A 15,564-nucleotide genomic window follows, 5' to 3' on the forward strand; every position below is an offset into this window, starting at 1 on the left:
TCTTTTATTGTCATTGCACGTTAGTGCAACGAGATTTAGTATGCAGCTTCCAACCGATGTAAAAGAAAAGTAAAATAAATAAATAAGCTGTGTACTAAAGGCAGTACTATTAACAATGTGGCACCTGTGCTCAAGTCTTTGCAGATAAATTTGTATTTTCTTGAAAGAAGTACTAATTTATCTGCAAGAAAGAGTTAAAATTGCTTTGGGAGAATGTGTTTTCATTTTGGATCCTAGCAGGCAAAGTTACAGCTAACAAAGGTGAGGAATTTGAGTTGGGAATGATCCAAGGTCTGAATCTGGAGGAGCATCAATTTACAGGGATCAGCAAAGATACCAGTGACACAGAGACATAAACATAAACAATGGTAGGAATATGATACTGAAATTTGACTCGGCTCGTCGACAAGAGGCTGCAAGCAGCCTGGCTCAGCTTCAAATAGATGCCACACTGATTCCGTAGCTAGTGATCGGACACTTAGAAAACATCGGTGGGAATAGACAAAATGAACAAGGAAAAGCATATTCATGTGATGAACTCACCGGAATTTCATTCAAGGATGTAACTGGCAGAATAGATAATGAGGAACCAGTAGATACAGTGTCTTTGTATTTTTGGACAGCTTTTAATATTGCCCCACATGAGAGATATGGAGACAGTTTATAAGAATGATCCCAGGAATGTGGTTAGCGTATGATGTGCGTTTATCGGCACTTGGCCTGTACTCGTTGGAGTTTAAAAGATGAGGAGGGACTTCACTGAAACATACAGAATAATGAAAGGCTTGGATAGAGTAGATGTGCAGAGGATGTTTCCACATGGGAGAGTCTAGGGCTACACGTCATAGCCTTAGAATTAAAGGACATTCTTTTAGGAAGAAGATGAGGAGAAGATGAGGGTAAGATGAGGGTAGGGAATCTGTGGAATTCTTTGACACAGAAGGCTGTGGAGGCCAAGTCAGTGGATATTTTTAAGGCGGAGACAGATAGATTTTTGATTAGTACAGGTGTCAGAGGTTATGGGGAGAAGGCAGGAGATTGTGGTTAAGAGGGAGAGATAGATCAGCCATGATTGAATAGCGGTGTAGACATGATGGGCCACATGGCCTAATTCTACTCCAGTCACATTTGACCTTATGAGATAGGGTAGACAGTCAGAATCTTCCTCGCAGGGTGGAAATGTCAAAGGCTAAACAGCATAGCTATAAGGTGAGAGGGGTAAAGCTTAAAAGAGAAGCAAGGGTCAACGTTTTCTTTTACTCAGAGGGTGAGGGTGGAAAACTGATGCATAAAGGAATGTGGATGCTCTCGTATATATATATTCACGGAAAATGAACATGCAGGTGATTCAAGCAGTTGAAGCAGCAAACGGTTTGGTCTTCATTGGAGGAGGTTTTGAATTGAGGAGATAGGATGTGTTACTAAAATAATTCAAGGAGATACTTGATGTCAAAAGAATGTAAAGAAGATTCCAGAGATTTTGGGTTGAATAGGCCTGCATTCACGACAATTTAGAAGGTATCTCACTGAAATGTATAAAGTTCTTACTGCGCTTAGATAACCAAGGATGTTGCCCCTGGCTGAGGATTCTTCAATGAGCGGGGTCAGTTTCAGGACCAGGAGTAAAATGTTTAGGTTAAGATAAGGGAAATATTCATCACCAAGAGTGCGATGGATCGGTGGAATTCATTGCCACAAAAGACCATGGAGACCAAATCGCTCCATACATTTACAAAGTATTTAGGTTTCTAGACACAGAACACATCAAGAGGTGCGGGGAGAGAGCGAGGGAATACTGCCTTGGGATGGAGAATCAGCCATGATCTCAATGAAAAGCAGGGATAGTGTGAAGGATCAAATGATTCACTCCTGCTCTCAATTTTCTCGGCTTCTTAAGTGCAATTATTGGCTTTAAAACAGACCAAACAAAGCTTTCATTGGCAATGTTATGAAATTTGTTCTATATAATTTATTTCTACTTTATGAGATGATTATGAAAATCAAGTGGTATTGGATTAGAAGTTTTGAATGCGATGGGCAATTTTAGAATTTGTAGATGTCCTTTTATTATTGAATCTTTGGGATATATGCATGAGAAATGGACAAATTTAAATTGGTTCTCTCACTAGTTAAGATAGAAAAAGCTTTTATTTGATTATCAGAGAACCTCTATTTAATTTCAAAGATCAGATCAAACACAGTATATGGTGCCTGTTCTTTGTAGATCACTATAAATTTGCTGTGGAACAAAGCCAGCTCTAGCCTCATCACATGATCAGTAACATTTCACCTACATACCACTGACTGACAGGGGGCTGGTGTAGCTTGAGACAGCTGGACATTCGAAGGGAACCCAGTGCAGATTCCCTTCTGGGCTGGGTGGGCTCCACTGGATTATCTGATCAACAGGAGAGGAGACGAGTGTGGCAACAGAGCAAATGCAGCCTTGGCACCTATAGTGTACTTTTACTCAACAACGTTTCCGCTGTTACTTGCACTGAAGGCATCAATCTTTTGATTGTGGATAGGGTCCACACATCATTTGTGTGCAAATATTGCATGGGCTCTCAGCTTGATTGAGTTGCTATTTACTGCCCTCCCTCCCTCCCTCTTCACCTTCCTTCTCCTACACTTCAGAGGAGTTAGGAGCCTTCCCATTGGAATATAAGAACATGGACAGGAAAGGAACAGGAAGGAACCTGAGCCACTACTTAATAAATTACATTTGTATACAGCCCTCAGCAAAATAAAATATCCCAAAGCATAGTAGTTTTATTTAACAAACCTGAATACGAAGGCATACAATGAGGAGCAGTGGCTAAAAGCTAACGGTAGCAGGGACACCGAAGCTTGTACTCAGTCCATTCTCAGCACTGCTGTGTGCGGCAGGAGTTTCTGAAGAGTATTTGTTGTTCATCACTTGTTCTCGAATAAGGCCATGCATATTAAGTGTATAGTGTTGTGATGTGCATGGAGCTGGTTCATTAGATCAATCTGGACTCGAAAGTTCCTATATTCAGGTGACAGAACTGCAGCAGTGGTTTTTACTTTCAAAGTACTCTTTTTCTCTTTGCTCCCTCTATTCTAGCTTCCTCTTTTGAGTGTGCACTAAATTTTACAGGAATATGCTAAACTGCAACTTTATGAGACTGGATAGGCTGCATATGTCTGGCCGCCACTGTACAAGAAAAATGTGGAGGGTTTGGAGAGGCTGCAGAATAGGTTGACCAGAATGTTGTCTGGCTTAGAGGGTATTAGCTGCAAGGAGAAGCTGGACAAACTTGGATTGTTTTCTCTGTAGTGCCAGAGGCTGAGGGGATACCTGATGGAAGTATATAAAATGATGAGGCTTAGCAAGAGTAGACAGTCAGAACCATTTTCCTAGGGTGGAAATGGCAAAGACTAGAGGGTATAGAATGACACATATCATTCCTGACTTTAAATGTCTCCTTCTCTTGCCTTATTTGACACCCATCTCACCTCTGCCATATATTTTTTAAGAGATACAGTGCAAAACAGGCCCTTCGGCCACTGAGTCCATGCCAACCAGCAATCACCCCGTACACTAACACTATCCTACGATCTAGCACCCCAATTTACTATTTTTACCGGCCAATTAACCTACAGCCTGAAGATAGACACAAAATGTTGGAGAATCTCAGCGGGACAGGCTCCTTGCCTCCTGCAAAGACTCTATCCACCCTCTACCAACACTCTCCTCCACCGAGTGAAGCTGGTCCTTGCTCTCAACAATTTCTCCTTCGACTCCACTCTCTTCCTCCAAATCCAAGGCGTAGCCATGGGAACTCATCTGGCCCCTAGCTATGCCTGCCCTCTTTGTATGGTACATTGATCAATCCCTGTTCCAGGCATACATTGGCCCTGTCCCCAAACTCTATCTCCGCTAGATTGACAACTGCATTGATGCTATCTCCTGCACCCACGCAGGACTCAAGAACTTCATAACTTCACTACCAATTTCCATCTTGCACTCAAATTCACTTGGACCATATCTGACACCTCTCTCCCCTTTCTTGATCACCGTCTCTATCACAGGAGATAAACTATCGATTGAAGCCTGTTATAAAACTACTGACTCCCACAACTATCTAGACTACACTTCTTCCCACCTGCCTGCTGCAAATACTCTATCCAGCCTGTCCTGCTGAGTTACTCCAGCATTTTGAGTCTATCTTCGCTGTAAACCAACATTTGTGGCCCCTTCCTAAAAAAACTTATAACCCTGTATGTGGTTGGGAGTGTAGGAGGAAACTGGAGCATACAGAGAAAACCCATGCGGTCAGAGGAGAACGTCCAAACTCCGTACAGGCAGCAGCCATAGTCAGGAGCGAACTTGGGTCTCTGCCACTGTAAGGCAGTAGACTATCACAATGCTACTGTGCTGCCCTGTCATTTGTCATTTATTCCTTCCATCCATCTGTCATTCAAACTCCCCTCACCTGTAACCTATCACTTGCTCACCTTTGTCTTACCTCACCTCTCTTTTCCAGCTTTCACCCATACTCTTCATGTAACATTTTAAAAAGTTCAGGAACTGTTTGCAGAATTTGCTTAAAAAGGTACAACTTTGGAATTACTACAGTTCCTAATTGTAATGCTTAATGCAATTATGCAGCAATTAATCACAATTTGGCTTTGAATCACTTGCCCTTTACTGTTTTATTTAAAAACATTTACTGTATATTCATAATGGGATATTTCAATTCCCACAAAAGCCATCTTTGATTTGATAAATCAGTTGCAAACTGTCAGAAGTTTTGAACAGTCTAATAAAGCAAATCAAGGTCTCTGTAAATTGCTCCTAGTTTGTCGGGAGTTGCTGTGAAAGTGGGATAAAATAGAACTGATCGATGGTTGGCATTGCGCTGAATGATTTTTCCATTCTGTATCTTTCAATCAACCTTCAATCAATCAAACTCTTCAACCTATTAATCTTGGATGAGACTGCAGCAGTTAAGTTACTCGACCGGCGATCCAGAGACATGGGTTCAAATCCCACCCTAGCAGGTGAAGAAGAGTGATCAGTTGTGAAGGCATGCTGTGAAAGAGCGCCTGCATGTGCACCCCTATCCAATGGTCACAATCTTTGTTGAGGAAGGGTGCCTTATGCCTTGCGTGAGAGGACCCACCAGCCAAGGATTACAATTTCCCATTTTCATTCACATAACCAGATAGGTTACAAGTGGTGCAGAATTATTAGCTTGTCTGGATAAATTCTTTGCTGGGGATGTGAATCAAACAAATTCAAGACAGACAAGTTACCCAAGATTGCTCGGAGGTGTCCTTCTAGGGTCTGCAGCACCACACTTTTGGTCTCCATGACACTTTTCCCCAGGAACTGCTCACATGCTACAGCTAGCAACTCCAGATCAGTCATTACTTTCACCTGCACACAGGGAACAGAACATAAGCCAACAGCACGTGACAAACAACTAAATATATATTGATAATACTTCACAAGACTATTAACAGAAGTGTTGCAACACTTACTGGAATTAAACCAAGACGACACGTTTGTAATACTTTTTAAAGATTAATAGCTGTTAAAAATTGCAGTACTACTCTATGAAAGCAGATTACACACCGCAAATAAAAAGCAAAGCACACTTTAAAAATAAGGCACACCAATGCATAAAGCAACAAAACAGTCTTGGAACCTGTAACTTTAACATGGCAACTGAAATCCATAGGGAACTAAGGAATTTAGTATGTTTTCATTCCGATTCTCTGGACTGTTAGATTTGGATACATTAATCAACCCAATTAATTTTCAGAATTAGATGTTGCCAAATTAAGTTGTTACAGGATAATTCTTCATATTATTATTTGGGGCTTTGGTGACAAATGTGAACCTGATTGGTCTGGATGGAGCCATTGCAAGTGCATGCATTCACATGAATCACACCAATTACAATCACCACATGGCAGCAATTCAATATGACTGTGGCATGCAGCTGTGACAGTCATGGTCGAACGAGCAAAATAATAAGGAAAATAAATACACAAAACTGTGGAGCTGACAAAAGGCAATGGGGAGGAGGTGGGAAAGAGGGAGAGTCGCATGTGGAAGAGGTAAGGAGGTCCAAGGAGTTGGCCGTTGACTGTAGAATTGTGAACAAGGGAGCGTGTGAAAGCACCCTGTTGGTGGAGCACTACTGTGGTGACAGAATGGCAAGACACTTAATGTTGAAGTGCAAATGGTTCAGGAAATATAACACATCTAACTTCTCAATCAACCACCCTTAAATAGCCACTAAATGCACGTTGACCTCAGTTGAAAGGAGGCAGGGCAATGGGCTATCTCCACCCTGCAGATTCAGATTATTGTAACCCCGATTTCTCAAGTTTCTGCTTGGTTGGGAACCTCTCCAGTTTGGAAGGTGGTAGAATGAGAGAAGAGAAAAAATATCCCAGCATCAAGCCAGAAATAAAAGGAGGCTTGACTGTCGACAGCCACCAGTTGCCCTAAGCTTCCCTCAATCATCATTCCTATATCTGACTATGAGTGCCACTACAATTTATTTTGCCTTTGAAAAACAGCTCATATTTCAGGGATTACACGAGGCTTGAAATTGGCGACATGTGTCCACCGCCCTACACTTCACGCTGCCTCTGAAAAGCTTCTTCCCCTCAGCCATCAGGCTTTAGAACAGTCCTTCCATAAGCTAGAGTACTGCCCGATTCACCTCTACCCCTTTGTGGACATTGGACTTTGTGTATGGAACTGATGCGTGACAATGCTGAGAAATATATATATTCTGCACTCTGTATTTTCCCCTTTGCTCGATCTATTGTACTTGATTTTGACTTGATTGTATTTCTATATGGTATATCTGATCTGTTTGGACAGCATGTAAAACAAAGCTTTTCACTGTACACGCGACAATAAAAACCTAAACCTAATGCTGAGATTTCTCATCTTCTCACCTTGCCTCACCAGTTTGAGGATGAGAAGATGAAAGATATCATCCAGCCTTGTGCCACAGTCTATCCTCATTCCTTGCTCCCTCTTCTTCCTTGTTCTTTCTGGCCAACTGCTTTTCCCTTCTCAATTTCATACCCTCCATTCCTTCAAAAATTACCTCTGTGCAGCAACCAGTTACAGACATTCTGGCGGCAGTGTCCAACAGGAACCGAGATTAACTGAACATCCAAAGGGACCCTGGTAGATGGTTGTCTCAGCAGATCAACCCATGGCCATTATCACAACCAGAGCTCAAAGGGGGCTTCAAGTAAACATTTTCAACTGATTTTTAGTGTGGAAGTGAAATGCAGTCCAGTGTCATTTATATTTCACTTGTTCTTTTAGCTCTGCCCCCCTCCCCCTTTCCTGCTGATTCTATTGCTACTGTCAGGATACTCCAAGCAATTCCCAAAACATTTACAACATCAGAGACTAGCATCAAAGCAAAGCTCTCTACTAGGCTAACAAGGGAAAGAGTTATAACAGTGTCTTCAACTCTAAATGTCAAGGTGGTTTCTCTCCACAGATGCAGCCCTATCTGCATCTTGTATTTTTATATTCAGGAAGAACACAGCCTTTGCTTCATGCATTTATTCTTGTTCTAAAATGCAAAGACCAGAATTGACACCTGCCTTTTAATAAGCACATTTGGTGCTGTTAATTCTTTCTTACATTGCCCATCTCAAACCCTTATGGTAGAATACTTCAGTTCTTCTCCATGTAACGTTTTAAAAAGTTCAGGAACTGTTTGCAGAACTTCCTTAAAAGTTACAACTTTGGAATCACTACAGTTCCCCATTTTAATGCTTAATACAACGATGCAGCAATCAACCATAATTAATCACTTGCACTTTACTGTTTTATTTAAAAACATTTAGTGTCTATACAAACAGGGATAATTCAATTTCCACAAACGCCATCTTAGATTTGTTAAACCAATTGCAAACAATCAGAAGATTTGAACAATCTAATGAAGCAAATCAGGTTCTTAATCGTGCTGTTTGAACTTCATCGTCTGGCTTGCAATGTGGACTTCTAATTGCCCATGTCGCTGTAATCCAGAATGCTCGAGAAACATGACAAAACAGAGAAGTGGGGAAGGAGAACTAGGAAATTATACAACACAGAACTCATTATGTGCTTGCACCAGGGAAGCTCTCAACACCCAACTCAGTCTAAAACAAGTCATAGGTTCCAGGTCAGGATCAACTGAAATTGCAGAGAAAATAAAAATCATCGCAGGTTAGCTACTGAACAAAACAAGACATGCACTTATACATCAATTTTCCTTGGAACATCTCAATGGTTTACAGCTTTCGAGGGACTTTTGAAGTGTGTTACTGCTATAATGTGGAAATGGGCTGGGCATGAAGAGCAAGGTCCCACAGATAGCAATCTGATGATGACTTCCTCGCCTGTTTGGGGCGGTATTGGGAGTTCAGTATTGATGTGGATAGAGAACTGGCTGGCAGACAGGAAGCAAAGAGTAGGAGTAAGAGTGAAATGTTCACCAGGATATCCTAGTGACTGCGTGTCCTTCTCAACTCGCCCCTCTCTAGATTAAGTGAGGTGAAATCTCAAATCTAACAGTCCAAAACTCTCAACATAGGTTTGTGTTTTTCCTCAAGTATTTAGAGTGGGACCTAAACCCACAGAAAAGTGGACACAATCAGCCAAAGTAGAACACAAGAAAATTAAAGCTATCTTGCTATTTGAACGTCATCAGATCTGGTTGCAACATGGACTAATTGCCCACTGGAAAGTGCAGGAATTGAGTGAGTGGAGAATTACAAAATTGGACCAACTCGAGAACATCTAGGCAAATCTAATTGGTAGATTGGTTGCATCACTGGACTAGTATCCAGAGAGCTGGACCATTGGCAACATACGCTGAACATCATGATAACTAGACAACTTAAATTCACGTCATTAAACAGCCATGGAAATAAAGAACTGATATCACTGGCGGTCACAAGGAAACTACCTGCGCAGAAAAAAAATCAAGTTCAATGATGCCCAATAGTGACAGAACCCTGTTCTTAACCCAGTGGGACTTGTATGCAATTCCTTGGTTGACTCCTAACTGCCTCCTCAGTTGACAGTTAAACAAATGGACAAAGAATGGTGTTGCCAGAGGTGTCCAGATCTGGAACAAATAAGGGAAAAATCTGAAGATGCACTGTGCCATTTATGGGAGACATATGCAAGACTTATAAGACAGATGCAGATAATGAAAATTAAAAGGGAATGTCTGATTCTGTAAAGTTCAACATGAAGTCTAAAAGGAACATTCATTCTAAGGACACAAAGTGGGTTGACAGTTAACAGAGTATGTAGTGGGTTACACAATTTTCCTCCTCTCATCTCCAAAGCACAAGGACTCCCTTACTCATGCTGATTTGGGTCACTGGCAGCCTTCCATTTCCAGGGGACAATCCTCCACCTGAGCCCAAACAGGTTTGGGAAACCACCTGACAGAATCATATTGGAACTGACTCTGTCAACACAGGTCCAGAGGCCGTTACCAGCCAGACCGTGATAACTACAGTAGCAAAGCTGGTAGAGCTGCTGTCCCACAGTGCCCAGAGATAACAGTGCGATCCCGACCTCGGATGTGGTATGCGTGGAGTTTGCGACCTGGTGGGTTTTTCTCCAGGTGCTCCAGTATCCTCCCACATTCCAAAGGCATGTGATTTTGTAGATTAATTGGCCTCTGGAAATTGCGCCTAATGTATAAAGAGTGGATATGAAAGTGGGATAACGTGGAACCTAGTGTGAATGGGTGATCGATGGTTGCCTTGGATTCGGTAGGCCAAAGGACCTGTTCAATCAATTAGTAGGAGACTGGATTCTAATCAATTGCATCTAGCTAGTGAGCATCCGTAACGGGACTTGGATAACATCCCCATCTGCTACCTCATACAAAATCACCAGTAGATTGGGTTTCACTCAATGCAGTCAGGGAGGAGCTATAAGCAAAAATGTTTAATGTGCTCATAAACCTGATGACAGTTTGAGAGCAGTAATCCAGAGCAGAAGATGACACAATGATTTATCAACCCCACACTTTGGCACAGAATGCAGGTGAATGCATTCATCTTGTGACCAAGAGATATTACTTTGGATGAACATTCACTCCCATTTCTAGCCAGGAACTTCGCCCTGAGGTCACAGAACTAACGCTGGGAAATAGGCTTCGTGGAGATGGTAGATGGTAGAATGGTCAGCAGGGTCATATGGTCTATTTCTGTGGTGTATGACTCTTTGACTATTCAAAATTGGCAGACAGGTAGGTAGGTATAGCCAAGAAAATAAGGAGAAGTTAGAGGAAAAATAAAATCACAATGAACCAGAAGTGAAAGAGGGGAACTATTTCGGAAATGTCAGAGCACTTGAGTGGGTGTATGAGAATGCAAGTCTGATGTGTCAGGATGTACCTTGATTAATACTTCAGAGTATAGATGCTATGCTTGAATGCATTTCGTTGTCTCTGTACTGTACACTGACAACGACAATTAAAATTGAATCTGAATCTGAATGGTGATCAATTTATGTCTTCAAAGTGGAAGGATTTATGAGTTTCAATTATTTCTTACCTTCCAAACACTTCCTGCTCCTAAATCTCTGCTACAACTACAATTCAACTCCAAAATGGTATACAGAGGTTCCGCTGAACACCTTCCCTTTCAGTGTCTACCAGCCTTTCACAGACAGGGTATGACTTGTCACACTCTGAGAGACTTTGCAAGTTTAGGAGTGGCAAGATGGAAAGAGAGGGGTTTGAGATTTTGGATGTGGTTAATCGTGCACAACACAAGCTGTGAAATCTAAATCTGAATCAACCATCAGGTTCTCATTGCTTTGAAAATAAAATGCTAATCATGCTGAATTTTCTCATCTGAAATTTAATTACATGGCACATGGTCATCCGGGTTTAAAGCTTTAAACTATTTTCTTCCTTCTCACTCTGACCACACATTAATTTTCATGACAGGTTGTGATTCTGTAGATTGAATCTTCCAAACTGTTTTATATACCATCTGGAGGCAGAAATACAGTACCTTAGGAAATTAAGCAAATAACTTGGTTTGAAAAGATTTAATGCCAATTTTGCCCCTTCTCTCACCCCCTAGAAAACGCAGTCAATCCTGCACCTCCAGGAAGGAAGAGGGATCTGGTAGTTCCACTGCCAAAACCAAGCTGACAGTAAGCACTGCCTGCTTTCACAGCCAAACATGATCAGCCCCTGAAATTCACACTGTACAGCATTGACTACCAGCTAGATATTTGGAGCGAGGGTCCTTTTCCTTTCCTGTGGAATGATTTAACAGCTGAAGGGAACAATGGAGAACAGAACAGAACAACCACTCTGTCGGCACAGTGAGAGTAAAATTAGGACCAGATATTCTCTGTGTGCTCTCGCTATTTGCAAGCTGCAGGGGAGCTAATGGGACAGCCTCTGCTACCTTGAATAAGCGGAATGTTTTCCTCTTCATTAAAATAATGCTATCTGCTCCTTTAACACTTGTTGACCGGAAAGCAGGTCAATTGCATCCTCTACAACATTATCCCATGGTCGGCTGCTAGGAGGCACATAAACACAACCTGGAGCATTAGTATGATACATTTGCACTCATACTTTTGCGGGTATGCACAACTAAAGACTATGATATCACAGCCTCGTATAGTATCAAAAAAAGTTCAATAATTCTGAGAGCTTCATTCTAAATAAAACTGTTGGTGGATTTAGGCAAGTTGATTGCACTTTACATCAACATTTACATATTTCCTTGCATTACACAGCAAGTGATTTGATGGGACTTTCATCAATGCTGGATGGAAATCCATAGGCTCCAGCATAAACACTGGAAAACTAACTTATGCAACTAACATAACCACAGGAGTTTCTTTCTCAGCTCTATGCTTCTGTAGCTCCATGGTCTAGTTAATGCTTTATTAGCAGGATCTTTAGACACTCTGCAAGCATCCATTGGAGAGACAGGTCCAGTACATTTGAGGGATAGCACTTCAGTAAGTCAACTTCATCAGAAGTCCAGATTCTGCCAATCCTATCTCTTATTGAAGGTGGAATTGTATGCAGATGGTCTTTAGTCCATCTACCGCTGGTCTCCAGCAGTTCCTTGCTATATGTTCTGTGTATGGTGTGGAACATGATATTAAATGTAATGCTGGTAAGAGTGCTGTTATGATCTGTTATGATCTGTAGAAGGAAAGAAATGTCTAAAATTTCCTGACTTTAAATTGTATGATAATAATCTTAGTGTCTGTAATAAGGTAAAATATCTTGGACATTTTATTACAGAACAAATGACAGATGAGGATATTTATAGGCAACACCATATGATGTATGCACAAGCAAACATTCTCTTACTCAAGTTTAGTGCTTGTACAGATGGAGTGAAGATGTCTCTATTCAGAGCATATTGTACACCACTCTATACTGCACACCTATGGTCAAACTGCAGAAAGCAAGCTTAAAGTAGCTTATAATGATGCCATGAGAATATTACTTAAAAGAGACCTAGATGGTGCAGTGCAAGTAAATTTTTGTGGCCGCAGGAGTCAATACTTTACAAACTGTCTTAAGAAATCTTTTGTATAAATTTATTTGGCAGATTAATGACTGAAAATTAAATCATCGTGGCCTTATTAAACATAGGGTTTAGCACTACACGCTACCAATCCCAGTTGTGGAGACATTGGTATAGTTGTTTCGTTGTAGGACACTATTTAAAAAAATTCTTGATCTTAAACCATGTATTGTGATTTTGTATGCAATTTATTCTATGTAATATCTTGTCTTTTATCTGGACCTTGAGTGTAATAAAAAATAACTAAGTAAATCCTAATCAGATTTATCTGATGAAAAGACCTCAAGAGTAGAAGTACTGCACCATTCGGCTGATTTTTATTTTATTTCATTTGAAAAACTGGGTGGGGGCCTGGAATAACTATCTGATTTACTCACTGTGTTATAGATGATACCGCCTAAATTATTAACACAGCATGAAGTGCTGAATATGGTCCTCGAACAGAGCTGAGGGCATGTTGTAAGATCAGGAATGGATGGCCCTCGTGTACAGAGTGGGATGTGATCAGCAGTGCTGTCAATAGAGAATGGCAGGATGAGCGTTCAAATATATAGTACATAATAACCCCCACTTAGAAAGCTTCTATGTAGATTCAATCTTAAAAGGGAACAAGGAAGAATTGAATGGTAGAAATGGAAATATTCATAGGATTCTGAATAAACACTGAGGCCACATAATCATTTGATCATGCAATTAAATTATATGGAGCACTGATGAAACATGAACTTTGGTCTCCCTACCCAAAGTAGGATACTCTTGCAGTAGAGAGAGTGCTATGAAGGTTTAGCAGATTGATTCCTGGGATCAGGTAATTGCTCAGTGAGCAGGAATTAAATAGACTGGGCTTATACTCTCTGAACAAGAAAAAAAGAAAAAGCACTCACTGAAACAGGACTTGCAGGGTAGCTAAGGAAACAATTTCCCTGTGCAGTGCTGTCTGGGATCTGGGATTATAGTTTCAAAAATAAAAGGGCCACTGGGTGCTGAAATTAGAGTTTTTTAAAGGATGTTAAGGATGTGCGTCTTATGAATTCTCTAACAAAGAGCTCTGCAGAAATCAGATGATTTTTGGGCATTAATGGAAAAATGGGAAATTAGGCAGGTGCAGGGATATGGCCCTGAAGTAACTCAGTCACAATCTTAATTAAAGGTGCAGTAGACATGAGGAATTGAATGGCCTAATCCTACTTGCATTTCTTAGGGCAAAATCTCAAAAGGGCAAATTAATTCCTGCTGCAAATCCTTTTTATTTCTGAAAGTTATCACTGTCACCTCACCATAAGGGACTACTCGGTGGTAGTCAACACTAACACAAAATCATGATGGACTCACAGATCGTTATCTAACTGCACTAGTAGCAAGGCGATATCAAGTAGCAGCTGCATTCCTACCGACTGAAATTTATGAGAATTATATCAGAGGTGTCTTTCGCAATATCCAGGAACTAATAATAATAAGTGAAGAAAGCAAGCTCAGGTGCTGGTGCATGAATCAGTGACCAATTATCTCGACAACTAACTAGGTCTCACAGTAGTGCTACATACCTCCATTTCCCCAGGGTTTCAGCACATCAGAAAACCCAGGGGGCAGCTCACTGGGGGGCAAGGGAGGGAGGCCATCGTCTGTGGCCTGGAATCAGTGGGATAAATTACTCAGCCTAGCTACAAGTTTCAATTTTATTTATAGCCTTTTCAATAAAGTGATAAATGAGCATTCCCTTTAAGACTGAAGAAGGGTCTCGACCCAAAACATCACCTATTCCTTCACTATTTTTGTTATTTTTTGTTGGGGTGTGTGTGTGTGGGGGGGGGGGGGTGGGGTGGGTGGGAGGGTGTAACTTTTAAATCTCTCCCTGCACGGGAGACCCGACCTTTTCTTTGTCGGGTCTCCGTTGTCGTTGGAGCTGCAACGAGGAGCGGCCTCCAACAGGAGAATACCGGGGACTCTGGTGCCGACGACTCACCTCACCGTCGCGGAGCTGGCCGAGTCCAGAGCGGGTGGAGCGGTGGTGGAGCGCTGCTGCTGCTGCGGCCGACCTCCGGAGATTCAGAGGCTGCAACTGCGGGTCTGGCGGACGGCGGCACCGGGAGCCCGCGGGTCCCTGGAGGGAGACCGCTTTTCAGGGCTCTCGCAACGGCGACTTCTCCCGCCTGAGTTGCGGGGTCGAAGAGCTCCTGGAGCGGGGCCTGACATCACCACCCCGCGCGGCTTGGAATGGCCGCGGGACTCTGCGAGCGCCCGCCGGGGGCTCTAACACCAAGACCCGGTGTGCGACCTCGCACCACCCGGCGTGGCTTTAATGGCCGCGGGACAATCGCCATCGCCAGCCGGGGGCTTTGACTTTGACATCGGGGGGGGGGGGGAGAGTGCAGTGGAGAGATAAGTTTTTTTGGCCTTCCATCACAGCGATGTGATGGATGTTTATGTAAATTATGTTGTGTCTTGGGTCTATTTGTTTGTAATGTATGGCTGCAGAAACGGCATTTCGTTTGGACCCCAAGGGGTCCAAATGACAATTAAATTGAATCTTGAATCTTGAAATAGATGCTGCCTCACCCGCTAAGTTTCTCCAGCATTTTTGTCTACATTCCCTTTAATAGGTTGGTTTTATACCAAAGCTTTGGCATATACATATATAGACACTTTGTATATTAGAAAAAGTTTCCCTAATAGAACGACAATTTTTCTTACTTAAATTATTAACTGTACACCATGAAAATAGACATTTTCACACCAGGTACAGAAAGTCAGACAGGTCTCCTCTGGTTACCTGTAGCCCACCAAAAGTGATATTTTACTTTGGTGTCCAACTTTAAAAAGAGGCAGGGGGAGGTGGAATTATTGGAAGTGAAATAGAGCTGTGATTTCCCCTGGATAGAAGGGCAACAAAAGACTGGGGACCCGAGAGTCCAATGAAAGTTTCCAAGGAACCTTTGATAAACTTCCTAAGTCCTGCACACAAAAGGC

The 15,564-nt window shown here is 42.0% G+C and overlaps 1 protein-coding gene across 3 annotated transcripts in view; it reads right to left on the reverse strand.

Annotated features, from left to right (window-relative positions):
• LOC129710594 (flotillin-2a-like) overlaps positions 1 to 15,564 on the reverse strand; it is a 102,410-nt gene that overhangs the window by 28,144 nt on the left and 58,702 nt on the right. For all 3 annotated transcript variants that reach the window (XM_055657714.1, XM_055657715.1, XM_055657716.1), the window contains one exon: positions 5,284 to 5,407. In XM_055657714.1, the coding sequence (XP_055513689.1) occupies positions 5,284 to 5,407 (124 nt within the window). The remainder of the gene's footprint in view (positions 1 to 5,283; positions 5,408 to 15,564) is intronic.

This window comes from Leucoraja erinacea, chromosome 28 (assembly GCF_028641065.1).
Source record: "Leucoraja erinacea ecotype New England chromosome 28, Leri_hhj_1, whole genome shotgun sequence".
In the NCBI taxonomy this organism is placed as follows: Eukaryota; Metazoa; Chordata; class Chondrichthyes; order Rajiformes; family Rajidae; genus Leucoraja; species Leucoraja erinaceus.